General features: G+C 40.2%; 2 protein-coding genes across 2 annotated transcripts; one reads left to right on the forward strand and one right to left on the reverse strand.

The window, feature by feature from the left end:
• Positions 1-4,838: 4,838 nt before the first annotated feature.
• LOC310991796 (SWI/SNF-related matrix-associated actin-dependent regulator of chromatin subfamily B member 1) lies at positions 4,839-14,973 on the forward strand. Its single transcript, XM_083979726.1, has 9 exons — positions 4,839-4,948; positions 6,011-6,122; positions 6,556-6,685; positions 7,705-7,842; positions 8,043-8,170; positions 9,385-9,551; positions 10,308-10,498; positions 12,496-12,627; positions 14,507-14,973. The coding sequence occupies exons 1-9, from the start codon at positions 4,865-4,867 to the stop codon at positions 14,544-14,546; spliced, it is 1,122 nt and encodes a 373-aa protein (XP_083835852.1). The 5' UTR covers positions 4,839-4,864; the 3' UTR covers positions 14,547-14,973.
• Positions 14,974-16,522: 1,549 nt separating this feature from the next.
• Positions 16,523-24,079, reverse strand: LOC310991370 (derlin-2-like). The gene is made up of 7 exons (XM_083979056.1): positions 23,965-24,079; positions 21,407-21,472; positions 21,231-21,304; positions 20,975-21,068; positions 17,819-18,014; positions 17,614-17,704; positions 16,523-16,671 (listed from the first exon to the last, which is right to left on the reverse strand). The coding sequence occupies exons 1-7, from the start codon at positions 24,052-24,054 to the stop codon at positions 16,575-16,577; spliced, it is 708 nt and encodes a 235-aa protein (XP_083835182.1). The 5' UTR covers positions 24,055-24,079; the 3' UTR covers positions 16,523-16,574.
• Between the last annotated feature and the right edge of the window lie 1,319 nt (positions 24,080-25,398).

The raw sequence follows: 25,398 nt of genomic DNA on the forward strand, positions 1-25,398 counted from the left end.
ATTAACACCGACTGTGCAGTACCTTGTTTTTTGAAATGGACCATGAGATTTTGTTAATAGACTTTTATCACGATATCACAAACACTTTGTTGTTTTTTTTTGTTTTTCACTTTGCTTTGTACATGTTCTTGTTTTTTGTTTTGTTTTTTGCATCTCTCTGCTCTGATATGGTGCTGCTAATTATCTGCTAATTATCTTTTTGAAGCCGTCTCTCTCTCTCTATGCCGCCATGTTGGAAGAAACACCAGAAACAAACACAAAAAAAAGAGAAAAAAACGGAAGTAGAGGAGGCGTGTGTTGGTTTGACCCTGGACCGTACCACTGCTCTTCCAACATGGCGGCTCCTTCTTCCTCATCTTTCATCACTGACCGTTCTCGGTGCCATGACGACGACGACGGCCGGCGTGCGTTCTCTGGGCCGAGCAGAGAGCGAAACCGAGAGAAACACGAGGAAACCGGACTCTTTGTTGTTGTTTCTGTTGCGTTCGCTTGTCGTCCGGACGTTTTTATTATGTTTCTGTTTGGGGGAAAAAATCCAACCTGACAACATGTCATCACTTCCTCCTCCTGCTCGAGCATCAGTCAAACCATCAAATTTCTCATAATATCATGAAAACTCAATCTGTGGGAGCAGTTTCTAAAAGTCTGAACCATCAGATGTGATAAAAACAAGATGAAGAGTTAGATTAAAGGATTTAAAGGAGACATATTCTGCCCCCTTTTCCACAAATTAAAATAGTTCCCAGGTGTCTTAAAGACATGTCTGTGACACGCTTCGGTCAAAATCCCCCAAGGATCAAACATCACAGCTCTTTTCATCCTCTCTAAACAGCCCTGTTCAGAACGGCTGCTTTCAGTGCCTGTCCCTTTAAATGCAAATGAGCCACTGCTTGCCCCGCCCCGTTCTAACTATCATTGTGACAGAACTGAGGGAACAGCTCGTAAAACAACATGGATTTTAACCTCAGGTGCCTGAAAATTACAGATTTTTTTTGGTCAATTCTCACATTTTGGAGGCTGGAAGGCAAAACAAACGGCCAAATATATGTTAAAGAGCCTTCAATCAAAAAGTGATATTTCCATAATGTGTCCCCTTTAAAGGTTGGTGGTTTTTGGGAAAAACAAAAAAAACAAAAACAGGATTTTTCTTGTTTTGAAGCTCTTAATTAATTGTAATTGCAAATGAATGTGATTTGTTCTGACTGTGACACGGCAGAGAAACAGATTTGGCTTCAGTTTGGTTGTTTTTTTGTAATTTTTGATCATCACGGCTTCATGCAAATGATGCTGATGATGCTAATCCCAGGCGTTGTGGCCAGCAGGGGGCGGGGTTTAGCAAACAACAGCAAAGAGTTGTTGATGTTGCTCGGCATTATGGGAAAGTGGGGTTCTCAAAAACACTTAAACAAACACTGATTAGATGTGTGAGGTTGGATTTTTCCGCATTGTTCTTCATATCACAGCGATGAAACACTAAATGATCCTGAAGCGCACTGCGACCATGTGCTGCCTTTTTTTTAATTATTACTATCATTATTAGTATTATTTTGTTATTTTCACCTGCATGAAGTTCATAGTTTTCATAACGATCAAATGAATGAAGCGCCCGAAAGTAAAACAAAACGAACAAACAACAAAAAAAAAAGCAATATGTCGATGCGCGGCAGCAGAAACGTCGTCATCGTCACCGTGGATGTTGTGGCGTGAAAATCCTTCACTGTTGAACACTGTGACCTTCCAGCCCTTCTTCACTCTGCCCTCTCTCTCTCTCTCTCCGCCTGTCGATCGGCGTCACGACGAGCACTGTGAACAAAAAACACACAAAAAAAAAAGTTCAAAAATGAAAAGTAACGTCTCGTTCCCCCTGAATGGCGTCATAGATAGTGAACGTCCGTCCGCCACCGTCCATGTGCCAAAAAACTAACACGCACACACACAGAGAAGAGAGGTTTCTGTTCACAGACGACGAGTCCTCGGCCTTTCACAGTGGAAACAAAACCCCAACAAAACTAAAAAAAAAAACACACACAAAAAAAACAAGTTTGTATGTTTACTGTTGTCGCATTTTTCTGGAAAAGAAAAAAACACATCAGGCCAAAAGTGTTGGAGCCAGAACAAAGTGGAGGAGAAGGAAAGAGAGAAAACTTGAAGGTGTTTGTCTGTTTGTTTGGAGCTGCAGGTGAAGCTGCTGCAGAGAAACATCACTGTGATGCGTTCAAATCCTCACGTGAAGATCGAACTGACACTGTCACTGCATCGATCACGTTTCAGTCACTAAAACATGGTTGATACAGTCGATCCTTCTTGATCCTGAATGTTTCATTGATAAAATGTGAATATTTTGTTTCATTCACACGATGCTCAACATTTAACACCAGGTCCTTTTTTTTTTCTTTTTTTTTTTTACCTTTTATCTGTGTCGATGTTTCAGAGATTAAAAAAACAACCAAACATTCTTTAAAACAAGAAGAGGAGTTACGTATTTAGATGTTTCTCCTCTGTTGTTTCATAGTGGACGGACCTTGAACGCACCGCTGGAGAGAAACGCTGCAGCTGACCTACAGTCAAGTCAAACTGAGACTGTACTGTACTGAAACCAGATTTTTTCCTGACACACCTTGAATGCAGCATTAGTTTCTTCTCTGTTGTGTTTGTTCATAACGTAAAAACTCTGAATCTTTGGTTTTAACAACGACAAACACAAAGAAACGACCTCTTTAACCCGACAGTGATGTTTCTGCAGCAGCTTGACCTCTGACCTCCAGTGTGTGTGCGTGTGTGTGCTTGTGTTCTCCGTCGTCAGTGAGAACGTGCACGCGAGTGGTGAACTTGAACTCATGACCGTGCGAGCGTTTCCGTTGCTGTTGGACTGGTCTGTGTGTTGTCGTAGCCTCGTGTTGACATGACGTACGTTTTGTGATTTGACCTGATTCTGTGCGAGTTTGAACAAAAAAAAAAACAAAAAAAAAGAAGACGAAGAAAAAAAAAAGGCTGCGTTTACAAGATGATGAAAAAAAAAAAATCTGCAAACTGGAAGTCAGCTGGCGTGGTGGTGTGTGTGTTTTAATTTTTTTCCTCTTTTTGTTTTGTTCCCTGAACTGTGCTCGGGTGCCATTTTTCCATTTTAACAAAGATATCAGAACTTTTTCTAACAGCGATCTCTCCTCTTTGATTTTACTTTTCCTACTTTTTTCCCCAAGAACACAAAACCTGTGTAGAAAAACAAAACTGTCCTTGATTATGTCTTTTGTTTATTTATTGATTTGTATATAGAGATTTTGTTTTGCATTGTACATTCTCTCCTTTCTTGGTTATAGATTAATATATTCATGTATATACGAATAAACATTAAGTTTATAAAAGTACACAAAGTATTCTCTCTTCTTGTCCTGCATCTCGACATGACACAAAAATCTAATCCAACTTTATTTGTTGAGCACTTTAAAGCATCCACAGTGCTGCACAGAATAATAAATACAAGACATAGCAGCTCACATAAGGCATAAAATTACATATAAAATACAAATAAAGTGAATTAAAAGACATACAACATGGGTTAAAAATAATAGCAGTACAATAAAATAAGATCAAATCAAATCAAATCAAAGAAAGTCAACATCTTGCTAGGGGTCAAAGGCCAAGGAGAAGAAAAGTCAATCGTTTGCTTATTGACTAAGATGAAAATGAGATAATATTGATGTCCTACACATTCTGAGTGAAAAATGAGTGGAGAAAAAATGTAAAATATAAATATTTTTTGTTGTGTGTGTGTGTTTGAAAGTTATATTTTTTCTCCAGATAGCTAAGGTCTGAATCATATTTGAGAATGAAAAAGGTTATTCGTTGTTGATCTCTGTTTTTATTACATAAATTCTGTGATATTCAATTTCCGTTTTGATTTTTATACTCATATAACTATTAATCCATTCATTTGAGATCATTTCAGCATACATATTTTGATATCCCAGGTTGTCCTGAAAAAAGCCCAATAAAGGGATGTTTCTTTGAGTCCTACATGAAAGCGTTGAGATGAGGCCTATAATACATGGATTAATAGATAGAGAGACCAAGCGGGCATAAAATGGTGTTAAAGCCCCAGTAAGTAACTTATTTGGCTTTTTATTAGCAAAATCAAATATGTCTTTCATAAATACATATTTCACTGAAGTGGAATCACACCCGCATACAAATGAAAGCTTTCTCGTACCTTAAAATGAGTTGTTACAAGTCGTTACAAATACGTAAGTGGGCAACGCACCGAACCGAGGCTGCCATGTTGCATCGCCATTTTTTACGTTCAGTGGCAGTGTGACCGTAGGACGTCCGCCCAATTTCACGTGAATGCAACATCAAGAATACGTTCTGATATGCATGCAACCATACCGCTAGATGGGGGGAATTCCTACACATGATACCTTTAAGGGTTAAACTCTGGTTTAATGTGTGGAAATTGAATTTGAGTTTGACGTAAATCTGGAAAAAATTAAATTATAGAGGTAAGAAAACTATCAAAGTCAGAGGGTCGAAGTGTTGTGTTGGAGAAGGTAAACTGTGTTTGGCCCATTCATTCTATAACTGTTTTTCTACCACTTCAATGAGTTTGGAGAAACATTATTTTTAAGGTTGAAAAAACGACATAGTGTTGCTTTAACATATCTAGTTAACACTGGACTGGAAAAGAGGATTTTAAAGGATGGGAACATGGAGTGAAGTGGATCCAGAAGGTGGCAGCGAGCCGCCATTAATATAAAACACCAAAACGGATTAACGCGGGCCGTTATTGTGACGTCATTCCGCCGCGACGGAGACGTTGTTGTGGTTCGCGCATGCGCAGTAACGCGGATCTTTGTTGTTGGACGTCATCATGGCGCTGAGCAAGACGTTTGGACAAAAACCGGTGAAATTTCAACTCGAAGAGGATGGAGACTTTTACATGATCGGATCGGAGGTTCGTGTTTTCATCCCGCGGTGTCGAAGCGATGCTTTACTTCACTGGTTTGATTGATTGATGGATTGATTATCGGCGCGCGGCAGTGTCGGGGTCTTTATCCTCCGTTAGCAGCTAGTTAGCTCAGGATGCTAACAGAGACTCATTCATTTATATTTGTTCTGTTTCGGTGATAAAACTGAGAATATTCACCAGAATTAAACAGATGTATCTACATGTCGGTGCAGCTGGGTGAAGTTTTAGCAGAAAATGTTCCGCTGAAATTCACCCTGTTCTCTAGCTATCTGTTAGCTAAGTGGCTAACGGCTAGGTCATCACAACAGAGCGGGTTTATTTATCTATTCCATATTTAAAACTGGTTTAAACTCACACTTACTGACATATATTAAATTGTTTTGTTTGTTCTAACTGTAGCTGTAGCTTAGCCGTAGCTCATCTCAGGCTAATCAACACAATTAGATATAATATAATCCGAGGCAGAGCTGCAGCTAGCAGGTTAGCTCCAGTAGATAATGAATAAGATTTGATTTGATTCATTTGATCTCCATTAGCTGATGCAGTACACATCAAAAACCTATAACAACAGGAATAAGTTACACAATCAAAGCATAAACAAACCAAGAATTAACAACACAAATGATCTAGCTACAATTAGATTGCACAAATAAGTATATAAAGATATGACCAATAATTAAAAACACATCAGATACAGAAACACACAAAAAACAACAACAGACATCAGGTTTTTTTTTTCTATAAACATGAATGTAACGTGTACTAGTTTATCAGTAGTCTTTTGTATTATTATTTATTATTCATATGCACAATAACCAAACATTACATTTCATAGTACAAAAGGCAAATAAATAACTGTACAGGAGAGGAAAGCCCTGTGTAAAACCAAGGAAAATATGCAAAAATATTATTATTAAGTTACTAATATTGATGAATCTGTTGAGTCTTTCCTGCTGCTTTAATCAATAATTCTCTTACTGATGAGTTCAGGGGTGTTTGTTTTGTATTTGTGTGTATTAACTCTTGTGTGTGTGTGTGTGTGTTCAGGTGGGAAACTACCTCCGTATGTTCAGAGGCTCTCTGTATAAACGCTACCCGTCGCTATGGAGGAAACTGGCCTCGGTAGAAGAGAGGAAGAAAATCGTGGAGTCGTCACACGGTCAGTAGAGCAGCGCTACTGTCTACAGCTGTGTGTGTGTGTGTGTGTGTGTGTGTGTGTGTGTGCTCCGTCATTACCTGTTGTGTCTGATATGAGAGTTTGTCCTGAGTCACAATGAGACGACAGTCAGAGTTTGACTTTTGAGTGGAAGCAGTTTTCAACATGCACAAAATATTCAGTGTATAATTATAAATTCAAATGTGTTTCTATTAATATTATTATGTATTTACACTACACGTGTATGTGTTACCTTATTAAGCAACAACTTTCTGAGTCATTTAACGTTTGATAATCCAGAGAAACGAGTCTTTGTAAAAGTTCAGTTTTATTTTCTAACAGTTAAACAGATTTGAGGCTCGTTGACCTCTACCCACTGTGAGTTAGTGGAGGTCTGTTGTTGTTGTTGTGTTGACGTGGTTGTGTGTCTGTGCAGACCACGGCTACACTCAGCTGGCCACCAGTGTGACTCTGCTCAAGGCCTCGGAGGTGGAGGAGATCCTGGAGGGAAACGATGAGAAGTACAAAGCTGTTTCCATCAGCACCGAGCCGCCCGCCTACCTCAGGTACACACACACACACACACACACACACACACACACACACACACACACACACACACACCACAGATACGACTGGACACGTTTCAGCTTTAACACCAGTTTCACTCAGTTATCAAAGAGATTTTCACAGAGCTAATGCTGAAATTGAGATGGAACAATCTAGCTTGGTGCATCATTAAAAATATTAATGTTAATGTTAAAAATTGACCCAAAAGTACTTAAATTGATGCACATGTATTTAAAATGTCCCACAACAGAAGTTACCAGTGCAGCTCTTCACTTCAGTCGTGGTGGACAGTATATTTATTATTTTTTTTCCTATGTTTTATTGTGTGTTTTTTTATTTTTTTTTATTTTTATGTTTTATAGGTTTTATAGGTTTTTATTTAACTGTACTGCACTTTGGAAACCTTTGTGTTTATTTAAATTGTGCTTTTATAAATAAAATGGATTGGATTGGGTTGGTGGTGATAATTCAACAGCAGTGAATGGACACAACAACATGTAGCCTAAACAGCAGCGTGTATCGTCCGTCACACAGATCTCACAGAGGAAACAGGACATGCTTACATTTACATTTAATCAATATTGCATCTTTTAAATGAAGATCGAGGAGTCCGTTTATTCAGCGGATAAAGCTTTGTTTGAAAAAAAAAAACTAAACTTGGGCTCAGTAGCGGTCTGATCAGAGGGAGAGTCAAGATTAGATCAGATCAGTAAAACTTTATTGGCTGTTTATCACAGAAAATCATCTTTGGCATGGTTCAAGACACATTAAAAGAAGAAAGACACTTTTCAGACATGATAAAAGATATAAAGCATCAGCTCATAGATGAAATCGGGATCATATTTAGCAACATTTTTTGAGTTTTCCAGAATAAAAACTAGGAGCTTCTTCATCAGATCCCTGGTTCCCATGTTAGAGCTGAAACTCCTCAGGTCTGAGCTGAGAAATGTTTATCGTCTCTGTGATTTTTACTCATGGTGGTCGTGGTCGTCATGGTGTTTGTCTCCGTCTCCAGGGAGCAGAAGGCCAAGAGGAACAGTCAGTGGGTTCCCACGCTGCCCAACAGCTCCCACCACCTGGACGCCGTTCCCTGCTCCACCACCATCAACCGCAGCCGGCTGGGCCGCGACAAGAAGAGGACCTTCCCCCTCTGGTCAGTTTCACACACACACACACACACACACACACACACACACACACACACACACACACACACACACACACACACACACACACACACACACACACACACACACACACATGAGATGTCTCCACCTGAAGCTCCACTCTGATAAACATTTAACAACATGTCAGTAAGTTGTTGTGTTTTGTTGTGTGTTTTTTCCTCTGCAGCTTCGACGACCACGATCCGGCCGTGATCCACGAGAACGCCACCCAGTCCGAGGTCCTGGTCCCGATCCGTCTGGACATGGAGATCGAGGGACAGAAGCTCAGAGACGCTTTCACCTGGAACATGAACGGTAACGGCCTCTTCTCAGTTTTACTACACAAGTATGGAGAGAATGGAATTAGATGTTATACGTTCCCAGGTCTGTAATATTTATCTTATTTATTTATTTATGTAAGGAGAACAATGCACATTAATGAACATAATAAAATGTAAAGGTGCCAGTGTTAGCCAACGGCTAGTTTTCCAACTGTAGTCCTCCTTAACCCTCCTGTTGTTGTCCTCCTGGGTCTGGGAAAGATGGGAGGAAAGAAGGAAGGGGGGAAAAAGAAGGAAAGATAGAAGGAGGCAGAGAACAGATTGGGTCAAAAAGGAAGGAAGAAGTAAGGACGAAGGGAAAGAAGGAAGGAAAGAAAGATGGAGGGAGGGAACAGATTCATTCAAGGAAGGAAGAAGGGTAAGAAGGAAGGGAAAAGGGAAGGAAAGAAAGACGGAGGGATAGAAGGAAGGAAGGACAAAGGGAAAGATGGGAGGAAAGAAGGAAGGGGGAAAAAGGAAGGAAAGATAGAAGGAGGGAGAGAACAGATTGGGTCAAAAAGGAAGGAGGAAGTAAGGACGAAGGGAAGGAAGGAAGGAAGGAAGGGAGGGGAAAAGGAAGGAAATAAAGATGGAGGGAGGGAACACATTCGTTCAAGGAAGGATGAAGGGAAAAGGGAAGGAAAGAAAGAAAGACGGAGGGATAGAAGGAAGGAAGGACAAAGGGAAAGATGAGAGGAAAGAAGGAAGGGAGAAAAAGGAAGGAAAGATAGAAGGAGGGAGAGAACAGATTGGGTCAAAAAGGAAGGAGGAAGTAAGGACGAAGGGAAGGAAGGAAGAAGGGAAGGAAAGAAAGATGGAGGGTTAGAGAACAGATCAGGTCAACTGGATCAAAACAGGAGGGAAGATGAAGGGAAGGAAGGAAAGAAGGAAGGGAGAAAGGATTGTGGAAAGAAGGAAGGATGGAGGAAGGGAACAGATTGGGTCAATTTGACCCAGAAGGACGACAGGAGGGTTAAATATTATCTGGGTTTGTTCTTGTCTGAAGTTATCTGGGTAAATCATTTTGTCTGCGCTACAATCTCCTGGAAATGATTTGGTGGCATAAAATTCAGAATAATGAAAACAAAAGATGCGTAATTTATTTACATGATGCACATCTAATTACTCAAATGTCACAAATTATTAGGATTTTTTAAAGTTAAAGGAAAGACCAAACTGTTTATTTCTTCTCTCTGTTTCCTTCTCCAGAGAAGCTCATGACGCCCGAGATGTTCGCTGAGATCCTGTGTGACGACCTGGACCTGAACCCGCTGGCCTTCGTCCCGGCCATCGCCTCGGCCATCCGCCAGCAGATCGAGTCGTACCCGACGGACAGCATCCTGGAGGAGCAGACGGACCAGAGGGTCATCATCAAGGTGACACACACACACACACACACACACACATACACATATAAACATGTCGTCTAATTCAGTGGTTCTGAAACTTTTTAACATCAACGACCCCTAAATTGACACAAATTAGACCACGGACATCCATTGGACAAAATTTTGAAGCAAACACCAGAAATACACAAATAGTATGTACGTTCAAATTAGGCCTGAATTTGTGTTAAGATTATACAATTGGTACAATTTCTTCATAAAAGTTGAAACATTTTTAGGGGGGGAAAAAAAAGTGATAAAAATTCTCAACAAAAAAGGGTTTTAAAAAAATTGGTAAGATTTCTAAAAAAAAAAAAAAAAAAGTAATTTTTTTTTTTTTTTTTAGAAAAAAGCGGTGAAATTAAAAAAATCTTCATCAGTGTAAAATTTCTTAAAAAAAAAAAAAAAAGTAAAACAATAATAATATTTTTTTAAAAAGTGGTAAAAATTTCTCAACCAAAAAATAAGGTTTTAAAGAAATCCTAGAAAAAATTTGTAAGATTTCGAAAAACGGTAAAATTTCCAAAAAACAAAACAGAAAAAAACATAAAACATGGTAACATTTCTAAAAAAAAAAAGAATTCTACAAGAAACCGGTAAAAAATTCTAGAAAAGTGGTAAAATTTCTTCAAAACTTTGAAGAGGAGGAGAGCGCACACCTGTACCTTGTATAAGTGTTTAATCGCTATAAAATAAATGTGTTTGGTTTTCGTAGCCTTACCTTATCTTACCTTAACCTTATTCCAGCTGAACATCCACGTGGGCAACATCTCCCTGGTGGACCAGTTTGAGTGGGACATGTCGGAGAGGGAGAACTCCCCGGAGAAGTTTGCTCTGAAGCTGTGCTCGGAGCTCGGCCTGGGGGGGGAGTTCGTCACCACCATCGCCTACAGCATCAGAGGTCAGCTGAGCTGGCACCAGAGGACGTACGCCTTCAGGTAACCACACACACACACACACACACACACACACACACACACACACACACACACACACACACACACACACACACACACACACTCACCTCCATATGTCACATCTGATCTGTTTGGTCTCATGTTTCTAAAACTGAAGAACAAACAGGAAACATCTGTCGCTGCTTTTAGGCGATGTCTCGTATTTTCTCTTCAGTTTACAGACACAGTGATCAGACTATATAGTTTTTATTCCACTTTGATTTACTGATTTACTTCACAGTAAATTCCAAATTTTTCCTTACAGATGTATAAATTCAAAGTTAATGAGAAAATGTAAAATAAAAATAAATTAGAAAAAAAATAAAAAATATGTCATAAAAAAAAATTTTTTTGGTTTAGTTTATTTTTTTTATTTTATTCATTTATCGAGCATAAAAACAAAAAAATAAAACTCATTAAAAAAATGACAATACTGTAACTCTTGAATGAAAGGGGGCAGAAAGAAGCAAACTTATATTGTGTACCCCTTGTTACAAAGAATTAATTCACAAATTAGATAATATAAAAGAAAAAAAATATAAAAGGAATAGGAAAACAGTAGTAATAGTAATTTAACAAATCATTTTTCCATGTGGCTGTTTGATAATTACTCACATGTACACATGATAAAACAGTTCATTAAAGAAAACGTCTCTTTAAGTTTCAGCGAGGATCTTTCCATCGTAGGAGAATCAGAGATGCAAAAGAAACTGCATTCATTTGTATTTATTTATTATTTTTAAAGGGACAGTGCACATTAATCAACGTTACTGTAAATGTGCCAGTGTTTTTCAATTTTCAACTGCAGGTTATAAAAACAACACAGCAGTGTTACATTATACACAAATTCTCAATACTACATATAACACATGTATGTCTAAAATGGTGAAGTGTTTGCATATATAAAACAAACAGACAATCAACACATTAATTCATTTACAATAAACTAGGGCTGACCCGATTATCATATTTTGATAATCGAAGCTTCGCGGACATAAAATTGATTTTAATCAAAGCTTCGACGGCCGGGGGGGTGCGCGATCGTAGCGGAAATAATGAAAGTAATGGCAAACAAACCAAAATCAGGCAGGTTTCCAGGATGCCAAGTAGCCTATTAATTTTAAAGCATAAGTAAGTGATATATATGTGTTAATATAAGTCTTAAATAGTTCTATCTTCCGACAGCAATCACTTACATAGAGTGTTTGGTCTGAAACACGGGTCTGTCAGTCCCTCTGCTCTGCTCTGAGCCGAGGAGAAAACATTTATCGTATCCTACAGTTTTTATCCAATGAGGAGAGAGAACGGCATGCAGGGCTGTGTGTGCAGCCAAGGAACGCCGTGAATGTGGTGACGTAGGGACGAGGACTGTTATGGTGCGTTCAGGGCAACTCGTAACTCGTGTTTTTCCGACCTGTGAAGTGGTACCAGTTCGATCTGGTACGAGTTCACGGGTCAGAAGTTACGAGTGGCCGTTATAGTGACTTTCACAGGTAAAACAGGTCGGAAAAACACGAGTGGGTTGCCTGGAACGCTACAAAGTCGTAAGTTGTGACTTGAAGCTGTAATTTACGATTTAAAAAGCCTGCCTGGAACGCAGCATTAGCGAAAACGACCGGACCACTCACTTCTGCTTTAAGCATTAATAAACACAGTTGAATGGGTTTGTTTCTCCAGACAGATGTTTTCTGACCTTTATGTTGAGTTACAGAAGAGTCTGTGTGGAAATGTCTGTTGTTGTTGTTGTATGTGTGTGGCGTTGCCGTGGAGACGTGGCTGTAACCTCAGGTCACCACCGCTGCTGCTGCTGCTGCTTCTCTCTGGGTGAAACGGAGCGGACGCGGTCACGACCCGTCTGAGTCTGAAAACCCAGACTGACGCGGAGCTGGAGAACTCTGACACAGCTGGACGACACGACCACATCTGTAATAATATTGATGTGTGTGTGTGTGTGTGTGTCTCTCTGTGTGTGTCCTCAGTGAGAACCCTCTGCCCACGGTGGAGATCGCCATCAGGAACACGGGCGACGCCGACCAGTGGTGTCCTCTGCTGGAGACGCTGACGGACGCAGAGATGGAGAAGAAGATCAGAGACCAGGACAGAAACACCAGGCGAGTGTCGTCCGTTCGCCTGCTGTCGATAAAGTTTCATACGGAGTCAAATCGAAACAACGAAACAACTGAAAATATAACTATTAGTCATTCTACATGATAAAAACACAGAGAAGAACCAATATAAGGAACTAAAAAGCCATATAATATATAAATATTAAATAAATAATATTATTATCATCACTGTGAATCCACAGCTCGTTCCTCTGTGAAATGAACTCTGGTCACAGAGACAAAGACACTGATAATGAGTCGATAACTGATCATTATTTCATTTCATTTCATTTATTTATTTATTGAATTGGCACTTTAATCAACATTGCTGCATTAAACATCAATTAGTACATTTACATGACACTTGAAAAAAACAAATTATTGCCTAAATCCGACTGTAACTGGACAACTGAAGTGCATGTAAACGTGTCCAACTAATATCAGAGTTCTCCAACTCAGATTTTTTTCTTCAGCATGTATTCGCCTTAAAGGGATAGTTCAACATTTTGGCAAATTGGCCCATTGCCATAATCCCTATAGTCATAGCAGTAGGTTCGTTACCTTTAATTGTTGGTGCAAGCTATTTTTAGAACGGTGGAGCAGAGCTGTGAGCTGCTCAGAGCTACGCTACGGAGGCTCATGGGATTTCTTGGTTTCCCTCATCAAACACACAATCCAACAACTCCACAACGCTCTGGTGGACAAGTTGTGAGCTGCACATTCACCACGCTATGAGATAATAACACAACGTTACCAGACAGAGTTGTTTTAGAGGGAAATTCATGCAAAACCACTGATGTGCGTTGCCTTCAGGGACAGTTTTTCATCAAGCAGTCTCTGCATTTCCCTCTAAAACAACTCTGTGTGGTAACGTTGTGTTATTATCTCATAGCGTGGTGAATGTGCAGGTCACAACTTGTCCACCAGAGCGTTGTGGAGTTGTTGGATTGTGTATTTGATGAGTTTGATGAGGGAAACCAAGAAATCCCATTAGCCTCCGTAGCGTAGCTCTGAGCAGCTCACGGCTCTGCTCCGCCGTTCTAAAAATAGCTTGCACCGACAATTAAAGGTAACGAACCTACTGCTATGACTATAGGGATTATGGCAATGGGCCGATTTGCCAGAATGTCGAACAATCCCTTTAAAGGTCAACCTAAAGTAGAAAAGTTTGAGGCGTTTTGTGCAGAAAGGACTTGAGTTTTAAAATCACTCAAAAAACAAACAAACTGGCAGACGCTCAAACCTAAAAAAAATGCTATGACTATAGGGATTATGGCAATGGGCCGATTTGCCAAGATGTTGAACTATCCCTTTAATCAGAGTTTAACTGGACAGCACATGCTACGCACAAACGCTAAATTTCATCTGTAGTCACAAGGCAGAAACCTACACAACACAGACACAGTACGACTGTAAAACCTCACAACTACAAATCATACAATAGACATTTACAAAACAAGACACATGCAGATAATATCAAAACAGACAATAGTATAAGAAAACACTTTTAATCCACAGTTAAAAATGAACTATTGTTTTATTTATTTGTTCATTTGTTTCTATATTAAACATAAATTGGAGCTTGGAGCTAATTCACATCTGCACATTACTACGCAATAAATTGTTATTTCTAGGCTTTTTCTTGACATTACTATGCAATAAATTGTTATTTCTAGGCTTTTTCTTGACATTACTACGCAATTAATTGTTATTTCTAGGCTTTTTCTTGACATTACTATGCAATAAATTGTTATTTCTAGGCTTTTTCTTGACATTACTACGCAATTAATTGTTATTTCTAGGCTTTTTCTTGACATTACTATGCAATTAATTCAGTTTGTGTGTTTGTTTTGTTGTTGACCGTCTCTTCCTGTTTGCTCTGCAGGAGAATGAGGCGACTGGCGAACACGGCGCCTGCGTGGTAGACGCCGCAGCAGTAACCACGGCGACGGCGGTGGCAGCGTTGGCGGTGGCGCCCCCCGCGGGATCGGTGCTCGTCCGGTCGAGGTTTAAACGTCGTCGCGGTTCAGAGACGTTTCCTTCGCCGCGACGTCCTCACCGCTCCTCGGTCGGCCGCTCACCGTCCTGCTTTTTATTTTCTATGGTTAATATTAATATTTCGTTTTTGTTTGGCGAAGCCCCTCCCCCTCCTCCGCCTCCCCCTCCTCCGCCCCTGGTAGAAATTACCCCTCCCCCCTCCTCCTCCTCCTCCTCCTCCTTCGTGTTTCCCTGTTGGACCCTCGGCGTGGAGAAGCTGCTCTCTCACTCTGACCACTGACTCTTTACCCGACCACAGAGGGAGAAACATCATCACTCAACAGTCTCAGATAATATATTGTTATGTTGTATTTGTTGTCTTTTTGTACATTTTAATAATTCTTACAAAATAAAAAAAAAAAGTGAAAGCTTCCTGTGAGGTCACTGTGTGCTTTCTGTTGGACGTCACATTAAAAAAAAAAGGTAACACTTTAATTTACAGGCCCTTAATTACGTGATAATGTCTAGAAATAACCCAGAAATAACGGCCAATTTCATAGTAATGTGGAGAAATATAGCCAAGAAGTAACTGAAATAGCCCAGAAAAAATGTATTGTAATTGACAATTGCAAGGAAAAATTCTGGCTTTTCCCAAAAAAATTTCCAAAAGCATGTGTAATCTTTTGCCTTTATGAAAAACATGACATTAGCATGAAATTGACTGTTATTTCTTGATATTACTATGCAATTAATTGTTATTTCTAGGCTTTTTCTTGGCATTACTACGCAATTAATTGTTATTTCTAGGTTAATCTTGACATTACTATGCACTGAATTGTTATTTCTAGGCTTTTTATTGGCATTACTATGTAATTAATTGTTATTTCTGGGGTATTTCTTGACATAATCACATAATTAGTGGTCTATAAATTAAAGGGTTAGCCAAAAAAAAACCTCTAAAACAATTGACAAAGATCTACAGTTGCATTTTTTGTGTTTAAAATGAATATTTAACAGAAATCTAGTGAGATATTTACCTAAAATCTCTCCAGCCTAGTTTTCTCTTTAATCAACGTGACGTCACTGTGAAGAGACGGTCTTTTTCCCGCCCTTAGAATAAAAACCTAAAACCACAGGAGTGTCCACCATCATAATTCAGCCGCTGCCTGCCTGACTGTGTTGGCTGTGTTGCCAGGGGCGACGGGTTTTTGTTGTCCACTTGTTTGTTGCGTGTTGTTGTACTAAGCAATTTCCATTTTGTCCCCAGTGTTTGACCCACAAAGGCAGCAGCGGGTGAAAGTGCAGCGTGAGCAGCAGCACAGACGGGGAGCAGAGTGACGGGAATTCAGAGCCGTCGGCACTTTGTGTTTAAAACCGACAACGACGGGTCAGTGAAGGCCACACGCACCGGTTCACTCTTCTCTGTTTTTACTACTGTCATTTATCTTCACATATCTGCTGTGAAGTTTACAGAGAAGTTTTTACTCACCCAAACACATCTTCTGGATCCTCAACCTCTGAAACAAAGAGATGTAGATGAAGCTGTGACGCCTGAGTGTGTGTGTGTGTGTGTTTCTGCATTAGACAAAACAAATCCAGGATGCAATCATTCAAAAAACCAAAAAAACACACACACGCACGCAAAAGGTGAAAATCAGAGATGGTTTTTTTATCACATACACAGATGTTTGTCTGTTACATAATAACAACACATAGAAAAATCATGTAAACATATGGACTCGGTTCTACCCATAATCCTTTGCGTTTTGGCCTCCTCAAGTTACAGAAACAAAATCAGTCTGGATTTAGTTTCAACTGTTTTTCTTGTGTTGGCTTCCTCTTCTTCTCGACTTCGTTGAATCTTTTCTGAACGTGAACTTGAACCAGAGACAGTTGGTGATTTCAGGGGTCGTGCTGCTACCGCTAGCTGCTGCTGTTAGCCGCTAACTGCTAGCTAGCTGCTGCTGTTAGTTGTGTTAGTTGAGTTGCTGTTCCTCTTCCTGTTGTTGCTGTGGTTGTTGTTCTTGGAGGAGTTGGTGGTCGGGGTCGTTCGGCTGGTCAAACATGATTCGCCTGTCAAAGAGAGAAACTTATTAGCACCAACAACTTTTCTTTGTGTTTACTGCTCAACAAAAAACGTCTCCCGTTAAAGATTCGACGAACTGAAACAGAAGATTTTCGTGTTTTTAGTGTGCAACACGTTTTCCAAACCTTCAGAGGCTCAGTGTTTGATTCTTACACCATGATTGGTGAATAAAAGAAACAAACAACCTGCATTACCTGACAGGCAATGATGACTCTTCACAGACAAAGTGTCAGACTGTTTTAGTTTGAACAGATAAACCTTCAGTAACACAAACAGCTGTATAGTATAAGAGGAGATTTAAGTGTCGACTTGTCTGAGACTGGTTGTAGGCTAGTTCCTGAATGTACAGACAGGAAGTTGGTTTGTGGATCTCATTGATGGACTTTGAGGTGTTTGGTTCATTTTTGTCTTTAAGGGGAACTTTTCCCCCTTAAAACCTCCATTCTCCCTGGAACTATAGTTACAAGTCATTGATTTAACCAGCACTAGGACTCTAGAGCTGGAGCTAAGGGACACATGGAGCAGAGTTAAAGCAGAAGTAAGCGATCCGGTGGTTTTGGCTAACTTCCTGTCAGCCGATGGAGTTAGCAGTCCCCGCCCTCGTCCCTACGTCACCACATTCACGCGCATCCCTTGGCTGCACACACAGAGAGGACCGCTCCTTTATGCCGTTCTCTCTCCTCATTGGATAAAGGTTGTAGGATACAAGGAAAGTTTTCTCCTCGGCTTACAGCAGAGTGACTGACAGACCCGTGTTTCAGACCAAACACTCTATATAAGTGATTGCTGTCGGAAGATACAACTATTTAAGATTAAGACTTATATTAACACAAATATTCCGCTTACTTCTGCTTTAAGCTAAAAATCCTGCAGAGTTCCTCTTGAAGGTTTTGACTAAACTGAGACTTTAAAACGTTGAAGGTTCTTACAGAAGTTCTGGCGTCATCAGCAGCTTCCTTCCTCCTGGTTGGTTTGGAAACACGTCCTCCAGGAAGTAGTACATGTGGCCGACGCTGATACCTGCAGAGGGAAGGAAGTCATCAATAAGTCATCTCAGAGTACCGATGTTTGGATCTTCTCTGATAACAACACAGCTAAAAGAAAAACGATCAGGGTTGTGGTTTCCGTGGTTACCCAGGAGGTCGACCACGATGGAGTTGCCGAGCAGCAGCGAGAATCCCATGAGCACCCAGGGCAGGAACGGGGCCTGGAAGTTGAGGAGGCCGAAGAAGTTCATGCGTATGAGCGGATGTCGTCGACTCCACACGTACACCAGCATGATGATGAAGGCCTGGCCCAGGAAGAAGACGTTGGCGAACAAACCGAACAGCTGCACCAAGCTTCAGGTCAAACAACAACAACGACAACAACAATAACAACAACAACAAGGTCTGGTACAAATGTTTCTTCCTAATCAACCAAGAAAAAAAAACTGATAAAGCATTATAGTTAATAAAAGCGAAATTGGCTGATTCACAATCATGAAATACTGACTCAGTATTTTGATGATCAAAATTGTTATTTGTATTGTTAAAACAATAAGTTACGATATCACAGTCAATAACTTATATTAACTTATTATAAAATTTAAAGTCACAAATTTGACCTGAAAACTTATATACAGTAAATATGACTTATTTTATAATCCAAATCAGTCTATAATTTTGATTTCCCAGGCGTATTTTTATTTTCTAAGATTTAAACCGTTTTCATGATGGTGAATTAAGATTTTTTTAAGTAGCCTATTGCAGGAATCTTGACAATAGTGACAATTTAAATTATTAAATCATTTTTACTTAAGTTTAGATTTGTCTTGTTCCATAATTATAATGCATGATTTTAACAAACCTTTGGATTATGTTGGTTTTAGACAGAATTATAAAGATATGACGTTTGTAAATTATTAATGGCTCCTTTTGTCCAAATTTCGAAATGTCTTGTTTTTTTAAGGCAGCATTATGAAATATTTGTTGATTCTCATAGTTTATTTATTCTTTTCAAACATTTTTACTTCTATTTTTGTTTTTCTGGCATGAGGAGACTTCCATACATGTTTATATAAGAGGAACTGTGTTTGGAGACATGTCAGTGTTAATCCCCCAGCTCTTGATGCACATGATTCACCTAAAAGCGCCACTTGAGATGTTAATATGACAGTTTATATGTAATAATTACTGTGGGACATGTTGTTGTTGGAGCCGGAGGCTTTTGTTTTTACCTCTCACAGTAAAAGACGACAGACGTCTACTGGTTACGTGGTTTAAAAAAACCCATAAAGCTTCACGCTGACCGTTTTCACAACAGCCCAGAGGGACGTGAGCAGTAAACACACCACGACGACATTATGTGACATGTATCATTAACCTGGAATGTGAACAAGAGCTCCTGGCTACGAAACGCTGAGCATCATCATCATCATCATCATCAGAAACAGTTTTTTAAGCAGAGGACGTCCAGGTTCAGATTGAGGGGTGACACATCAGATGTTGTTGATGTCAGCAGCCTGTTGGGTCTAATGTTTCCACCTTAAAGGGCCAGTTCATCCAAATTAAATCAACACTCATCGTGTCAAACTGTTTTTTTTAACATCGTCTGTCATGGATTTCTGTCACTTTTTGGGTTTTGTACTAAAAAATGCATGATATGATATGATATGATATGATATGATGCGATGAATGTTACGATATGATATGATACGATACGATACAATGATACTATATGATTCAATATGATGAATGTTACGATACGATACAATGATACGATATGATTCAATATGATGAATGTTACGATACGATACAATACGGTACAATGATACGATATGATTCAATATGATCATGGATGCAAACAGCGCGCCGAAAAGCGAAACTCGCTTTTTTCATGACCAATTAGGTGACTTGTGTGAATCGTTCAGATCCGAAGAGTTTTTGTTTTTGGGAGGGGGGGGGGGGGGTCTCAGCTGGGGTCAGTAAAATGTTTTTCTAACAGGCTGACAGTGACAATCACGTGAAACTGAGGCGAACTCATTCATGGTTGTCTCTGATTTTACTAATAACAGCCGACCTCCAATGTAGACGCGCGACATGCGCGCTCATTAAAGCGGCGCGTATCCGCGTACATCGGTGCGACGGCGACGCCGTTTTTCCCCCCGTGCATGTGGAGCTGTGCGCCGCGGACATGCACGGTTCCCTACGTTGCTGTGTCAGGCAGGTGTTTCCACGGAGCTCTGCCCCGTTTCAGAGGTGAAGGAAGCCCTGTGTGGAAAGACGTCGCCTCCGCGATGTAGAATGTGTTCAATTAAAGTGAAACTAACACATTATATAGGCCTAGCTATATGTCCATTACACACTGAATGACACATCCCATGTCTTTATTTATTCAGTTTATTTTAATAGTATTATTTATGACTAACATTCAGTGAAGACCTAAAAATCAGTATCTCCAAAATGGAAATATTGCAAAGCTTTTTTTTAAAATCATTTTTAATATAGAAATGTTGACCTTCTGAAAACTATGTCTATCTATATGCACTCAATACTTGGTTGGGGTTGAACTACTGGAAATTGCCTTTCCGTGATATTGTAATGTACTTATTTGTTACTGGTGAGCACCCCCCCCCCCCCCCCACCCCCCGGGAAATTGACCCGTTTGCATCCCTGTATGATGAATGTTACGATACGATACAATGATACGATATGATTCAATATGATTAATGTTACGATACGATACAATACAATGATACGATATGATTCAATATGATGAATGTTACGATACGATACGATACAATGATACGATATGATTCAATATGATGAGTGTTATGATACGATACAATACGATACAATGATACGATACGATTCAATATGATGAGTGTTACGATATGATACGATACGATGGATGTTACGATATGATACGATACAGTGATACAATATGATATAATACGACACGATGAATGTTACGATATGATACGATACAGTGATACAATATGATATGATACGATACGATGAATGTTACAATATATGATATGATACAATACGATGAATGTTACGATACAATAATTGTTACGATATGATACGATACGATGCAATGATACAATGCGATACAATACAATGAATGTTACGATACGATACGATATGATATGATATGATACGATACGATGATTGTTACGATATGATACGATATTTTTTAGGCCCATATCTTTTTGTCATTTACGCAAACCGGCTCTTTGTTCTGAAATGTACCTACAGACGTCATGACGATGGCTGTTAAAGCGTCGTTAAGCGACTTAAAGGATACGGTCATCACGATGCCTCCAAACAGGAACATGAAAACAAAATCTGCCGTCCGTCCCCGGAAACATCCCTCCTCCAGCATCCGGCAGTATCGATAACTTCCTCTGGTTAAGGACTATTGATCTGTGTGTGTGTGTGTGTGTGTGTGTGTGTGTGTGTGTGTGTGTGTGTGTGTGTGTGTAATGCTGCCATTAGAATCTATACCAAACTGATAATCAATCATGCAAAGTGAGACATTTCCTGTGTTTTCTGAAAGATACAGAAAGATGATATTGAACACGAAACTGAAGCCAAGAGAGCCGAAGAAGAGGAAGCTGGTGATCAGACGCCATATCTGAGAGAGAGAGAGAGAGAGAGAGGTAGTGATGTAAATATGATGATAACAAGTTGTATTATTAAGGTGTTAAAGTGGATTCAAGCAGGTGACAGGTGAGACCTGGTATCTTCTGATGATGAGGTCGGGGTTGAAGTAGAGCTGGAAGGGCGTGATGACGTCAAGTTGCTAAAGAATAAACAAACAAACACAGTTTTACATTAATCAGCAGAAATAAAAATGTTGTACAAAGAACTATCAGTCCGACACTTGAACTGCTTTTATCTTTGACTCTTTAAAGCCCCAGTATGTAGGAATTCCCCCCATCTAGCGGTGCGGTTGCATATCTGAACGTATTCTTGATGTTGCATTCACCTGAAATCGGGCAGACGTCAGACAGACAACAGACGCTGCATGTAACAGGATAAATAAGCGTCTATGTAAACAAGTGGTCCGCCAGCACGAGGCAAAACAATACAGGCGTGACAATATGTTGTCATGGTGATGTCGTATTGTTTTACCGTCTTTCTCTGGTGGAGTAAAATGACATCCGGTTGGTTTGCCGACGGCCGTCTGCCTGACTGCACCTGAATGCAACACCAGTGCCTCCGTCCTTCCTCACACTACACAGTGGTGACAGTTTTAACAGGCCGAGCCGACAGCTCCGCTGAGTTTCCGTGGTTACCTACGTCACAGCGCTGCGCGAAGGCTGTCCCAATTCGTCTAAATTCGAAGGGTCCTCCAAATGCAGCCTCCAAATGCGTCCTCCTTTCCCCTGCATTCGGAGGATGCATCGCTACTATCCTTCGCGGCCTCCCGTATCCCAAGATGCTTTGCTGCACCGTTGTTGTTATTAGCAACCTAGCCGTTAGCTATCGAACGTAGCAGCTCTGTGCTGTAGCCACGGTAACCCCGCTCTGCGGCCGGCTCGGAGGTGTGGCTGCCCGCTGCTGAGCTCTGCTCTGGCTGCACAGGTGAGGAGCGGAGCCAAAGCATCTTGTGTGTGACAACTTTTAATAAGAAAGCTATGAAAACACATTACTTGTGCTCTTTATTCTCTACTCACCTAACAGCCTTAACAGCCTGAAGCTTAGCCCCCTGGCTGCTGTTCAATGGTTTGTTTATTAGTATATTAATGATAACTGCCCTTGTATTGATTCTACTTCTTTAAAAAAAAAAAAAAAAAAAAGTGAGGGGCGGAGGAGCAGTAGAGCCGTTGCAAGCGCCATTTTTAAATGTTTAACGTCCGGCCGTTGTTTACGTTAGGCCGTTGTTTACGTTCGGATCAGGTAATGCTCTGAAGGCTAGACCGTCCCATTTACCGACCGTTAATGCGGCCCCCGGAGGAGCCTCCGAAGCCGTTGCCTCCGGAGACCGGGTAGGCTGGGTCCTCCGAAGGCTGCAGCCCCTGAATTGGGACACAGCTAACGTAAAAAATGGCGATGCAACATGGCCGCCTGGGTTCGGTGCGTCGCCCACTTATGTATTTGTAACGACTTGTAACAACTCATTCTAAGGTACGAGAAAGCTTTCATTTGTATGCGGGTGTGATTCCACTTAAGTGAAATACGTATTTATGAAAGAAATATTTGATTTTTGCTAATAAAAAGCCAAATAAGTTACATACTGGGGCTTTATGTCTCAGTTTCAGGTGTAAAGTCCTTTTCTAACGCCCCTTGTTGAAGATGTTTTTGTCTTTTATACTTCAGCTAACACCTCGTCTCCTTTCACTGTGGTAAAGTCATCTAAAGGTTTGATGCTTCAACTACTTTCAAATCTTATTCGTCATTACGAAATGTTCAGTTTTTGTTGCTCACTCATTGACAAAACACATCGACTGCTTTTGTTGTTTACACTTCAACTGCTTTCACACATATCAGCTGCTTTCATCGCTGACACTTTTAACTTCATCATGCTACAGCTGCTTTCACTCATCCAGTTTCTGTTGCCACTTCACCTGCTTCGTCAAGGAGAACAATATGTTCAGCAGTTTCACTTTAACTTCAGTTCAGTGTTTAACCATGAACTGATGGCTATCCGACACTTCAGCTGCTTTTATCTTTGACTCTTTCGGTCTCAGTTTCAGGTGCAAGAACCTCAGTTAACACATGTTTTTATACTTCAGCTAACACCTCGTCTCCTTTCACTGTGGTCATCTGATGCTTCACTTTTACTTTTTCACTTTTCATTTAAAATAAAGTGTTTTTGCCACTCACACCTCAATTACCATCACATTTCATATCTACTGACATCACCACTGCTTTTATATTTCAATCATGAACTGATATATCAATGAAAATGACGCTTCACTTCCTTTTAGCTCCCACACTTCAGGTAATATAGTTGTAAATTCAGTCAGTGCTTAAAAAGTTAGTTTATTAGCAGCAACTCATCATGTAGGGAGACGAGTAAAACTTTCAGAGGTGGTTATTACTCAATTTTGTCTTTTCTAGGTGAAAGTACATTTAAAAAAAGTAGGAACTGGCAAACAACTACGCAGCTCATTGATATATTTAATATTTCAAGAATCATAATATCAACATGAACATAATATTACAATTTGTAAATACACATCATCACAATAACAATAATCAGACTCTGCATGTTTCTGAGATCAGTGCATGTTTGTGCATGTTTTCCTCTGTTTGAAAGTTGTTGTTGTTGTTGTTATTGTTTCTTACCACGGCAGCGGTTGTGAGGACGCAGGCTGTTGTGTACGCTCGTGTCACCACGGGGATCTGGAAATACTCCTGAGTGAAGCTGTGAGCCATCACTGCTGCTGCTGCTGCTGCTGCTGCTGCTGCTGCTGCTGCTGCTGCTGCTGCTGCTGCTGCCTTCACTGTCCACCATCATTCACCCACTGAGTGAACTGTACACAGGCTCCGCCCCCTGCCCCCCCACCCACACACACACACACACACACACACACACACTCCCTGCAACTGGCAATCACATATCACACTCAATCAAATAACACCGTCCAGCCCACACACTGTAATAATCTATAAAATGTCCAATTTCGGTAACACTTTTCAATAAGGGTCCCTTAATTAACTGTTTACAGATATATTAACAATCATTATTATGTATTACTTAGGATTAGGAAACACATTAATTAATGTAGCCTATTAGTAAGCAGTTAATTAAAGCAGAAGTAAGCGGAATGTTTGTGTTAATATAAGTCTTAAATAGTTATATCTTCCGACAGCAATCACTTACATAGAGTGTTTGGTCTGAAACACGGGTCTGTCAGTCACTCTGCTCTGCTGTAAGCCGAGGAGAAAACTTTCCTTGTATCCTACAACCTTTATCCAATGAGGAGAGAGAACGGCATAAAGGGGCAGTCCTCTCTGTGTGTGCAGCCAAGGGATGCGCCTGAATGTGGTGACGTAGGGACGAGGGCGGGGACTGCTAACTCCATCGGCTGACAGGAAGTTAGCCAAAACCACCGGATCGCTTACTTCTGCTTTAATAAATGATTAAGTAATAATAAAAGTTGAATAATGTAATTAGTTATCATTATGTATGCTTTACTCAGCATTAATTAACACATGAGTTTATATATTAAGTAAGGGATAATGTATAGTTCGGAGGTTGTTATGGAGAAATAAACCCCGACAGGTTGTATGGAACCCCGACGCGAAGCGGAGGGGTTTCATACAACATGAAGGGGTTTATTTCTCCATAACAACCGACTAACTATACATTATCCCGCTTAGAACACGGCCTACAACTAAATCATTCAATAATGTAACACAAAATAATGATAAAAAGAGATTTTATTCATGTAAAATTAGACCGTTGCTCGGGAAGCTGCTCTGACCAGCGCAGCACAGAAAAGAGAAACTATGCAGGATATTTACTTTATGTTTCATTTTTACCGTCATTAAACAGCTTCGGACTAATTGTGATGTTAGATAAACGACTTGTAACCTGTTACAGGGAGAGTGGAGGCTCCTTATTTCCACATCGTGGCTGAAAAGTAAACTTGCATCAGAACCTCTGACCGTACAGCTCCTCTCCTCTCTGTAGCTCCGCGACACAAACGCACCCCATAATCTCTTGTTTATGACAGGTACGACTACGGTAATCCATCGATCCACTGATTGATTATC

The sequence above is a fragment of the Trachurus trachurus genome (assembly GCF_905171665.1).
Source record: "Trachurus trachurus genome assembly, chromosome: 9".
NCBI classification, from domain to species: domain Eukaryota; kingdom Metazoa; phylum Chordata; class Actinopteri; order Carangiformes; family Carangidae; genus Trachurus; species Trachurus trachurus.

What these genes read in the sequence shown, in the direction of transcription:
- LOC310991370 (XM_083979056.1), bottom strand. Translation starts at nt 24,054, where the DNA reads ATGGCTCACAGCTTCACTCAGGAGTATTTCCAGATCCCCGTGGTGACA. An exon ending in TCATCATCAGAAGATACCAG is followed by an intron (nt 21,305 to 21,406) that starts GTCTCACCTGTC and finishes TCTCTCTCTCAG; the next exon opens with ATATGGCGTCTGATCACCAG. An exon ending in TTGGAGGCATCGTGATGACC is followed by an intron (nt 18,015 to 20,974) that starts GTATCCTTTAAG and finishes AGCTTGGTGCAG; the next exon opens with CTGTTCGGTTTGTTCGCCAA.
- LOC310991796 (XM_083979726.1), top strand. Translation starts at nt 4,865, where the DNA reads ATGGCGCTGAGCAAGACGTTTGGACAAAAACCGGTGAAATTTCAACTC. An exon ending in AATCGTGGAGTCGTCACACG is followed by an intron (nt 6,123 to 6,555) that starts GTCAGTAGAGCA and finishes GTGTCTGTGCAG; the next exon opens with ACCACGGCTACACTCAGCTG. An exon ending in CAGAGGACGTACGCCTTCAG is followed by an intron (nt 10,499 to 12,495) that starts GTAACCACACAC and finishes GTGTGTCCTCAG; the next exon opens with TGAGAACCCTCTGCCCACGG.